This window comes from Hylaeus anthracinus, unplaced genomic scaffold (assembly GCF_026225885.1).
Source record: "Hylaeus anthracinus isolate JK02 unplaced genomic scaffold, UHH_iyHylAnth1.0_haploid 12001, whole genome shotgun sequence".
Lineage (NCBI taxonomy): Eukaryota > Metazoa > Arthropoda > Insecta > Hymenoptera > Colletidae > Hylaeus > Hylaeus anthracinus.
The window spans coordinates 16,495,188-16,506,775 of record NW_026534348.1 but is presented as its reverse complement, the minus strand read 5'-3'; the positions used below and the strand labels follow the sequence as shown (position 1 = coordinate 16,506,775).

The window sequence follows — 11,588 nt, the reverse complement described above, 5'->3', positions numbered from 1 at the left end:
GCTTGAATTCGCCGCGAGATACTGCAGAGGATTGAAATATTGAGTTGCTGTCCGAGTTATCCGCAATAGGCGAAGGGGAATTCGAATTTCACCATTTCCTCGATTTTTAGAGTTCTTAAACAACTCCAATCGTCGTAAGCTCGTCAAAAGATAATATCGTGCAAGTTTGGATTTTAAAACAATATTGTTTCAAACAAACCGTAATCGAGGTGTCCATTATTGTTTATCGCGATCTAATGAACGCAACAAAATTTTTATACAATAGTTTATCCTCTACTTGGTTCAGGGTACAATGTTCGTTTGAATAAATACGTCTTTCCAATGGTTAAAGAGCGAGGTCAAAGTGGCGAATATACTTGCCACCGTGGCTCGAAGAGTTAACGAAGATGGCGCAGCTTCCGCGAGTTCTTTACCGAAAAGGGTCGCCCGACTTCGCTGCGAAAGGGCGATCCGACATAGTAACGGGCTGTGTCTCGGTTGGGCGATTAATCAAGCCGCAATAAATTAATTGCCGCCCGGGCAGGAATTAATTGCCACCCTGGCAATAATTATGGCTAACGCAGAAATAATTATCGTACGCCACGGCAACGCGTCGATCCTCGCCTGGTGATAATCCGCTGGTAATTCGATACGTGCGTTGCTTATATCTCGATCGATCCGCGGCCCCCTCGGCGGACTGGGTCGTTTAATTTCAATAGAACTAGGCGATAAATATACGAATCGTTCATCCTGAAAAGTGGCGCGAGTCCATCTTCTTGAAAAGTGGAATGCTTAGAAAATATGCGGATTTTGTTCGTAGATAAATTTCATTATCGAGAAGGCGAGGGTCCATGAACCACGAACACAAATTATCCATTACATACTTTACAACTAAGAAAACTCGTGACTAGGCTGCCCTATACATCTCAATAATTATTCTAATCTTGATCTTTTTCTACATTGAATTATCAGTGACGGCAGCAACGAAGAAAAATGACGGACACGCTCCACAGCTTCTTTCATTAGCCGTCCCAATCCTCCTCCATAGCTCAAAACGCTTTTCCCTGTCGGTGGTAAGCGAAGCATCGATAATACGCAACCCCACGGTGTACCTCTCCAAACTAGCGTATTTTTCTTTCGTTATCGAAGGAGGATCGAACGACAAATGGCGGTCCCTGCTCATTTTGCGGGTGAGATATTGCGTAGATTTTCACTTTTCCACCGTGGACCTGAGCCATTTGCGGCGATCTTTGAGAGCTCGCTCCGATGAAGTATGCGCTGTTTGGGAAACACGATTCGTTCCGTGGCGCGGCCATTGTGACACGGGAGACGTCGAATTTTTCAAAATCGACCAGGTAGGGTCCCCTTTTCGTCACGCTGGTTTTTCGCTCCCTGATGAATAGTTGCTCGAACGCGGTGGATAAATAAAATTGTCAAGATTCAGTCCCATTGTGACTCGTGAATCTTCGAAAGCTCTTACTGTAAACTAACAATTTATATTTATTAGAATTGTCTCATTTCAAAATTGGTATTAAGTATGCAGAAATTAGTAAGCTTACCTAAATAGGCTCCGGTCCATCTGATTCGAAATATATTACGACCCTCAGGGACTGTAGCATGCGAATACGCAGCAACAGTACAGGTTTACCAACCCCGAAGTACCCGAGCTACAGGTACTTAATGTACTTAATGTACTGATGTACGGAGTGATGTTATGATAACACGAATTGGGCTCACCTTAGAAGCCCAAAATTAGACCAAAGTGTCTAGAAGACAAGTAACAGAAACTTGGCATCAAGGTAGGAAAAACCACGGGCTCTCCTTCTACTGTTTATTGGAAACCTTGATACACTCGAGCTTGGTCATAAATATTATGCATCGTACGGTACTATATTTACAAGTGATTCGATCGAGCAGGTGGATTCTGTGTTGCTGATTGTCTCGTGGTGAGAAAAATGGAGTCTGCGTTGTGACTACGGGCGTTCGATCTTGGATGAGAACGTTTAACGGGTCTGGGGAACGACCAGGAGGGGAAATTAATATTTCACAGGCAGGCGAAAAGATCGATGGAATTCTGGAATAAATAATTATAGACGAGAGCTGGGCTACGTTTCTTTGGCTCCCCCCTGCACGCGCGGGGGTGGTTTCGTGAAATATTATTTAATCCTCTCTGGCCGTTCGCGCTCGTGGCGATTATGCGATGCTCCTGCTTCTCGAGAATGCACAAAAGAAACAAAAAAAAAAAAGAAAAATTAGAACAGTGAAAATGAAGGAAATCAAGTCACGTTCTGACGCTGTATATACCATATGCATATGATAGTGTAAACCTAGATATTGTGGCTGTTTATTATAATAGCGATATGTATACCATACGTTAAGGCATTATCCGCGAACATTCAGGAACCTCGGTTACGAAACCAGTCAGTCGGTCGAGTTTCCCTTAATCCATCGGCGATACAGCTTCTCATGAGAATATGTATATCCCTTACCACGTAGAATGTTGTTTAAAACAGTTACAAACTTTCTTTCATTTTACTTTTCGACCTTCATCAGTCAAAGAATATTTAAATCGTACAATAAGGGGTTAAAGCGAAACAACGCGCTTTTGACAAAAGAATGATTTCTAATTTAACCCTTTTCACTCCAAGGAATCAGCAAGTTTTAATTCTCTGCATCGTTCCCACTGTTAAGCTTCGAATTGATTGTTCAAGTTGCAACTCGAGATTTCATTCATTTTTTTGCGTTCCTGAATATGGCGAGTAATGTTATTGGTCATACTTAAACTACTGAATCTCATCGGCGGCATTAGGTGCCCGTATCTATCTATTTTGATCTCTTAAAATGTCGCGCGCGCGAGAGGAAAAGACTATGGTAAAGCAATCGAATGCATCCGAAACAGGTATTCCTTTTATCGTCCGCAGATGCTGGCTTGCCATCCAAAGATAAGCTTTTACCTTTCGAGCGCTCGACGCAGAGACCGTGGCAAAATCCTCGACTGCTAAATTCGCCTATGCGTCGATATTATCGACGGACGGCAACTCGCTCGTACGCGTGATAAACTTTCAAGCGTTTATCTTTCATTGTAGAAGAGAAAGACAGAGATACGAGGGGAAAGCGTCGTCGGTAGAAGAAGCACGACTTCAGTCGGTAACGATATCCCTAACTGGGTCTTCATTCCACTATATCGACGGCGAATCATTCATCAAAAATATACCAACGTACACCTAATCGACACATGTATCACAATACTTGGCAATTGTTCGATTTCCCTTACAATTTACTAATCCGTCCTAAGTAATCGTCACTTTAGATACACAAATTTTGCATACACTTATGTACTCCTCGTTTACTTATCGACCGTCGACAACACTACTCATTGTTTACCAACCGAATCGATGTAACTTTCACCGTTCGCGTGGTTCCTTACCGACGCGGTTATGGTCCTCGCGTTATCGACAAAAAATATCTTCATCGATGGCGACGGATGCGCACGTACCGACGGAGATACAACCGATAAGAAGGAAATAGAGGGCAGGCATGTCCCTTCCCTCACTTTGTCCCGTGAGCTTGGCGTCACACGCCGCCAGGTGTCGCGATACGCATTCGATTCGAACGTCTCTTTCGAAAATTTACGTACCGCCTATTCTTTTGTTAACAAAATTGTCCTATCGAAGGCAGGAACATCGTAGATTGCTATGTTTATCGACTGGGGCGTGTGGGAGGGGAATGAACCGCGGAATTAGGCGAGGGACACACCCATGGACATGCCTGTAATAGAGAGACTCGCTTGCGCGTTCGAGAAGGTTTAGTTGATTCTACCCTTGTGGGTCATGTAGCTTATGCTGTCTGATAGTAGCTTCTCCCTAGCCTGTCGTCGCATTCGCGAACACATGGCCAATATCGTGCCTGCCATTATGCACAGGAAACCGCAACCAATCCCTATCATTGTGCTGAGAACCGTTGACCTTAGGCAGACTCTATCGTTCGCCAGTTCGCTGGATCCTGCGAAAAGGGGGTGTTATTATAATCTTTATCGTTGTTTAAAGAGCTGCAAGAGTGTTTGTATTATTAAGCAATCTTGGATAATTAGTCTTACCGCTTCGGGATGCTGTGGTGGAATTTTGGAAGAACTCCGTGTCGGCCTCGCCCTCCTGGAGCACGCGCAACGACTGGAAAAGGTTCACGTTTTCCGACAAACTGCTCGCTGGTGTCGACGACCCGATTTCTGGCAGCGACCGCTTCGCCACGTTTTTGGCGTTCCTCCAGTGACACGGCTGGCTCTGTATAATCGAAGGTAGCAACAGGTGACGAAAAGCATGAATAACTGGGACGAAGTGTGAATAACTCGTTGAAGAATCGAGAGCAAAGGAAAGACAAGAGATACGAGGGAATATTTAATTCAACTCCGTCGAGAATAAACGTGGAGGAAGCCGCAAGCATTTTCTGCATATCTCTTCCGTCTGTGGACGGGCAATTCTCTGAGTGTGTAGAGGAGGATGTAGGGAGAACAATCGTTTGCACTCACTGGACATCGCCCGTGGCACATCCTGACGTCGCATTCGATGTACAAGGCTGGGGAGCCGGTGAACCTGAACGTCTTCATGTAGGCAAACACTTGCGTCTCAAAGAGGCCGCTCTCAGACCAGGATCCGCGGAATCTGCTGATCAATTTATCATCCACGGGACAGCCGTACTGATCGATCAGCTGGATACGCTTATTCCCGCCGTTGTGCGCGTAGCAATCGTTCACGACAATGTCGAAACCATCTGCTGAGGCGAAGAAGGGTTTGTTTTACTTAGGTGTAGTCGAAGAAACAATACTTTCAATCCCTGGGTAAGATTAACATAATTTCGTTCTTTGTCGAGGGTTATTGGATTTCCAAGGTGGCACTAAATTATTTCAACTCTTTCAACTTTCCTTTTATATCGCATAAGATTTCTTTTCGACCCACGGGCAAGTTCAGCATTTTAAAATGAAATCAAATCACGTTTTCATGGCGTTCAAAATGTATGATTTACAGATCCTCGCGGATGCATTAACTTCAATCGAAGATGAACAGAAAATAATAATGCGAGTCGGAGCTTTTATTGCTGACTATAGCCGGTTACACCCGTGGCTCGAATCGAATTATTCTCCGTGCTTAACCAAACAAAAAGCGACGCTTAGTTGAGCGCCTGTATTTTCTGGATAGCTTAACATATTATTATACTATGAAAAGTGCCAGAAATATTCCTCAAATTATGTTCTTTTAATCCCCCTAAGAGACATTTGTATCGTACGTTTAGAATCTACAGAAAAAATTCGTAAATATCAGGATTACTTTCTGCTAGAAAATGATATCCGAAGGCCAGACCCGAATATGAAGATTTCCGCATACTCGAGATGTTTGGGCGTTCCCTCTTAGGGAGACAAGTTAGGAATTAGGGAGACAAGTTCGGGGGAGGGTGGAAATGTCCCGGAAAATAACGTCATGGAAGACGGAAGCCGCTCCTCGCACAGCTATCGATCCCCCAGAGGGAAAAACGCTCCGCGTCTAATTTTAGATCCTCGAAGGGAAAATCGCACGGTAGCGTGGCTCTCGGTCTCGTCCCGTTATTCTGGCGAATAACACCCGGCAGATGTTACGTAGCGCCACGCGATTAGACCTCCGGTAGAAGATGCACGAGAGGGACGAGGACGAGCGTAAAGCGAAAACGCGTGCAGTTACGCTTGCGTACCGTATTTGCTGCGCATGTAGATAATGAGAGTCAGAGGATCGCCGACGCGAACTGGTCCAGCCACTCTAGTTCCAGTGGTCCCGTAACCGTATCTGATTTCCATGTAGCACTCAGGCGGCTGCAGGGTGAACACTACGGGATTTCCCGTCGCCACTCTGGAAGAAGATACTTTGCGTTAGGATTATGAAATAACCGAGCCGGAACCCGTTAGTCGGCAGTAGGGCAAGCGACGAGCAACTCTTATTCGGTTAAATAGCTTTTACGAGCGACGAACTTCACCGTAAACAGATCCTCATCTGGTATTTAGTCGATGGACATTAAAATACGATTGGATGATAGAAAACGCAGGTGTTTTATCCCGTAGCAACGTAGGTTTCATGTAAAGAAGCATCTTAAACACAAATTCGCTATCTGTTTGAACAAAATAGCAGTTTTATTATGCAGCAAGGGGCATAATACTTTTGTTAATTTTTGTTATGTACTTTGTGTTGAAGGTTTGTTCGATAAAAATTGCTTTTTGATTTCCAAAAAAAAGTGCATTAATTTTAACATGGAACGTACTACTTGTATCGTGTACTCCATAGACAGTCAGTCCTATAAGTATTCATACCCTCTATGCCTATTGAAGTAGTTTGCCTAAATTATATGATAGACTTGATGTTTCCAAATAAATGTTCCATTATGGATATATATACATACATATACATGAACCTACTTTACATATGTATATATTTATAATAGAAATTTATTTGAAAACATCAAACTTGGCATTTAAGTTAGACAAATTTCTTGAATAAATATAGAGAGTACGAATACTTACGGGACTGGCTGTAGATGTAAATCTCAGGTGATGTTTTATTTTTTCCTTCGGTATAAACCCTCCCTGAAGAAGTGCGTATTTCGCGGCATGCTTTGAGCGGCGCGTTAGGGTGACATGGACCAAAAACACACGGGAGGGTTCGCGACAAGGTTTCAGCATGAATCCGTACAATGTCCCGCGGAAATTCAACGGAAGCGCGGCGCAGATTTCTTACTCACTCGACGTCTAAGAACGGAAAGGTGACAGTCTTCCAGAAGTCGTATCCGTATTCGCAAGTCACTTTGAAGTGTTCGTCGAACTCCTCTTCTATCAGCGGGTTGTACTGCACCGTGACGGTGTTCCACATCAGGTTTTTCTGAAACGAGCAGGACGACGGTCGTAAATCGCGAGAATAAAATCGCCGAACAAAAGCGGCGCACTTAAAATACCTCGAACCGAACGAGCCGATGCCCGTGATACAGAATATCGATTATGGGGACAATGTAGCAATTTCGAACTCCATCGAAACGCAAAACACGCAACAGGATATTCGCATAGTTGAAAAATTTGAAAAATTGATGATTCTGAAACATGCCTAATGAAACGGGTCTTTCTATCAAGTGCGATTTTTTTTTTGTACAGTGTTCTAAATTAAATTCGAAAATTGTACTGGACATATAACAAATTTTGCATATAAATAAATAACGGATCTACTAAGTGGAACGAACGTAACATCGTCGACAAATTTATTCGCCCATAGTTTAATGGTAATAATAACAAATAATAGATCCTCATGCAGCAAAACCGTAATGCTTGTATCCACACGAGCTCGACCATGAATATTAAGTACATACAAGTAAATCAAGTCCCCCGGGTGTACATATGCCGTCTTAATCGCTGTCCAGACAAACTGACACGTTTCGAGGCAACGAGGTATAAATCACCGTGCGTTCACGTGCGTTTAATGACTCCTACGCGGGTACCTAACAGAATTATTAACATCGGCACGCCTTTTACGATTTTCGCCAGTATTAATACGTCCAGTCACGAGACAAGGATCGTTAAACGCCCGTGGACTCTGGGTGGACGTATCTCGAAATAAGAACGAAGAGGGGGGAGGTGTATTTTTCCACGGATGTTAATCATTATTACTCCTTGTCAAAAGACGCTGGTGCCCCACGCTGGGCTCGTAACGAGCCACGCCGTTTCGTTCTTTGGTACCGGGCCGTTTTACGTACCGTAGGATTCTTTCTGCTGTCCTGATGATGAGTGTTCTCACCGAGGGTGCCGCACCGATTCAGCTGGATGTAGAACTCGTAGTAATCGCGGCCCGTCCCGTTCACGTACATGCAGTCCGGGTCGTAGGAATAGCCTGCAATTAAAATCGATTGTCCTCAACTCCCCTGCGTGCCTTAGGTTGGCTCTTCTGAGACCCGAGCCTGCGAGGACCAACCGATGTGTGTGACATCTGAGATCACTTTTATACGCCGGTGTACTCTGTCTTCGAGCATCACGAAAGGCTTTTTGTACTTTTGTTTATTTTGTAATAAACCTTTGTTTGTAGAACATTTTTGTTGAGTGGCTCTTCGCGAAAACTTTATTGGGTTTTGGAAGGGTCTATAATCTTGTCCTCTATGACACTAAGGAAACTTGATATTATTTAACGCATTGCGATCCTATATCGAGTGAAGCTCGACAAACATGTACTGGAATCAGAAAATTCGGAGTGCAAAGGGTTAATAATACTCGTAGCTGATCTTTCCAAGTATTCGGTAGCCTATGTTTCCCATGGGAATGTAAAGAGTACCCCAGAAGAAATCCCGGCAGAATAAGAGGAAGACGGAAAGAGTTATAGGGAAATCACAAGCACCGTGTCACCCTGTGTCGAGCGTGTGACGATTCCGACACGGGACCCGGAAGGCCGGCCAGTCTTTTTACCGTGCTGTCCACGGGGGGTATCTGGAGGAATTTCTCTCAACCCATTCGCAACAGAACATACTGTCGCGTCAAAGCCTGCGAACCATTTTCACGGATAACGTTCCGCCAGGCAGTCGCAAATGTAGAAATTTGCTTCCTTTTTTTTTTTCTTGATGCTCGACGTTCACGCAACGCCTCGGCCGCGTATTTCGCTTTTACACTCGCCACGTAATCCGATTGCCCGCCGTTTAGGGCCGGCATGCGCGTGACCAGTGTCGTTGCGAATGGGTTAACTCATGGGTACCCGACGGGTATATTTTTGTAACCTTCGCGACTTAACAGATGCATAGTGTACGGGATGCAACCTTGACAAGCGAATTGATTTTCTGAGAGTAGAAGAGCTGTATTTGTTCGGAGGAGGGGGGAACGGAGGTTCAGTGACCAGCTTATGACAGGTTGGGTAGATTGTGGTGGTGATGGAAATTGGGGAGCATGAATGAAATGTAATTGGAGATTTTAGGTCCAAGAAAGGGCGGACATTCACAAATAGTAATCATAATTACTGTTGAACAATATCAAGACCTGTATTACCTTGGGTAGGTATTTACTGGATATAAATATTGTCCCAGGTGTCGAGTGTGATCAGCAGTTGTGGTCAACTTTCATAACCTTGGGTCCACGAAACCCTACTTTAAAGTTACAAGACTCGTGACCATCTAATTCTTCCAACTTCTTCACATCAATTCTTATTTATTAAAGCACCCCAAAAAATACACATTCCATTAATTTTCTCGAAATCCAAGCTTCCTCCACCCTCTTTAATTCCTCCAAGCTTCTCATACCAATTTTTATTTACTAAAGCTAGCCCCAAAGTGACGCATTCCACTAATTTTCTCGAAATCCAAGCATCTTCCGCCCCTCTGTCACACCCCCCATGTGAAGATACTCAACAGAGACAATAGCAAACACGAATAATGGTTCGTTCTGGTTTTGGAGAGACACACGCACGTCGGTATAGTCTGCGCAGCGAGTTACGAGGCTGGTCAACAAGGACGCGCTATTTCCAGGCGCATCGCGTGCGCCAGCGACGGGGACGCAACGCGTTACGCTCGTTTCAAAATAACGGAAGCACACCGTCCAACCGTGGTTGGACCTGGCCTAGCTGGAAAAAAAAGGAAAATTCTCCGGTTGCGATCCGCGAGAACGATAATTTCTGCTATTAGCTCTTCAGCGCGTAGCAAGTTCGATCCTCGTGTCCGCGGATATAATTGCCAGCGCCGCGCCTGCGACGTGATATCCGTTCGATTGACTTTAATGCTCTTGCTCGGGGGCACGTCCGCGGGAACATGCCCGGCGCGGGCACGTACATCGCCTGGTCAAAAACCAGTCGGTGCGGGAAATTAGACGGCGAAAAATTTAGCTGAGGAAGCTTGGAGCAAAAATAAATGAGGACGGTTGGGTTTTTATCGAGGGTGGGCCTGGATGAATTAATCGATCCTCGAAGTCTGTAAAAGTGACTTTAGCTGACTCGTGGATGTCTCCGAATGAACACATGAAAGACACCGGAGGTACGTCCTTTCATAGTTTAGCGATGCCCAAGGGAGCTTGTCTTACCTGCCGAGTATAGGAGTCCGGAGAATGATCCGTTGAACCCAATCCTGATCTTCATGTAGTCGTCCTGGCACTCTGCCTCGATGTCTGCAACAGAATCTCCAAGTTAGATATGGCAAGATAGCATAATGCGGCAAGATAAAACGTAATTCTTCATATCGATACACAGTGTACTACTTAATTGCTGGCGCTTAAGATATCGCATCTAGGAATGTCAAGTAGTGTCCTTGATATACACTTAAATTATGAAAGTATTTCAGTGGAGTAAACACTTGTTATCTCGTACATAGAACCCACAGTGACAGTGGCATTATTTAACGATGAACCATCAAACTAATTCCTAGAATCCATGCTCCTCGTTCACGATCACCTCTCTAAATTCTATCCCCTATTAATAAGCTTCACCCCGAATTGGAGTATTATTTTCCTCGAAAATCAGGAGCGAGGAATCTTGAAATCTCGTCGAGGAACGCTCCTCTCCCCTACTACTCGAGCGGGTATCCGAGTTGCGCAATCGTTTCCATTGTTCGCGTTTGGTCGTTTTGCCGGCCGATGAACACAAAGCACGTATCCGCAATAGTGATCAGCGCGCGTGCATACCGTCTCGAAAACGCATGCACCGCGAGAACGACGCGGGATGGAGGGGGCGTAGGCGAAAAGTTGTATCATCGAGGGATATCCCAGGTGTGACTATCGCCAGCCTCCATCTGCGGTCGTCCATCTTCCACACTCCCGCTGGATTACGTCGACGTACGCTGGAAACGGCCCCTTACCACGAAGATCGCGTACAGGAGGGCTTCTCCCGTTCCTTCGCTTTCACTCGTCATCGACCAACGGTTTTCTGATTCTTTCCGTCCACGTGGACACCCTATTTTCCGAAAATCGTGACAGGGTTGGTGGATCTTTCTTTAAAGAAGCTGACTCTGGAGACCATTTACTGTCACTTTTGACGAGGACTTACAAAGATATTTCGTACCTTGAACAGAATTCTTTTTACTTTAATTTATTATTATTAAAACAAAGCTTGGTCCTTTACTTTTAATTCGAAACAATTGATCTTGTTTCTTTATACACAGTGTTTACAGGAAATACCAGTTACCATAATGAAACTGTTAGAAATGTTTGGAACAAATCGAGTTCTACTATGATTATCAAGCAAGAGGGCCAGCTAAAACGGTTGGCATCGGTCAATCCGAGCACAGGAAAAAGGATATTCGATACGAATCAACCTAAATATTTACCCCAAAGGTGGTTTTTGCGTTACGGGTATCAAGATAGAAGCATCGAACGGTATTCAACGCGTAGAAAATTACACCTCTTGAACGACCGCAACATTTGAACGAAGAAACTATTCGACAAACAAACCGCACGAAATATTGCATCCACGAAAAGAAAAGTACACGACACCGTACGAGGAATCCAAACGAGCTGGAGCAGTCTCGAGAGCCTTCCATTTAAATCTCATTACTCTCTCAGCCAGTGGCGAGATTGCGGCGCGCGCGAAATGGGCCAGAGAAATAAAAACCGAGTTGCCGAGAACCAATTATGGAAATACCAGCCGCGT

General features: G+C 44.6%; 1 protein-coding gene across 1 annotated transcript in view; it reads right to left on the bottom strand.

Annotated features, from left to right (window-relative positions):
• Nucleotides 1–1,545: 1,545 nt before the first annotated feature.
• LOC128890560 (uncharacterized) overlaps nucleotides 1,546–11,588 on the bottom strand; it is an 81,090-nt gene continuing 71,047 nt past the window's right edge. Inside the window, exons 5-11 of the mRNA XM_054149162.1 lie at nucleotides 10,028–10,111; nucleotides 7,735–7,868; nucleotides 6,736–6,872; nucleotides 5,698–5,852; nucleotides 4,505–4,746; nucleotides 4,076–4,259; nucleotides 1,546–3,981 (exon numbers count right to left, since the gene is read on the bottom strand). Coding sequence (XP_054005137.1) covers nucleotides 3,785–3,981; nucleotides 4,076–4,259; nucleotides 4,505–4,746; nucleotides 5,698–5,852; nucleotides 6,736–6,872; nucleotides 7,735–7,868; nucleotides 10,028–10,111 — 1,133 coding nt within the window. The 3' untranslated portion in view covers nucleotides 1,546–3,784. The remainder of the gene's footprint in view (nucleotides 3,982–4,075; nucleotides 4,260–4,504; nucleotides 4,747–5,697; nucleotides 5,853–6,735; nucleotides 6,873–7,734; nucleotides 7,869–10,027; nucleotides 10,112–11,588) is intronic.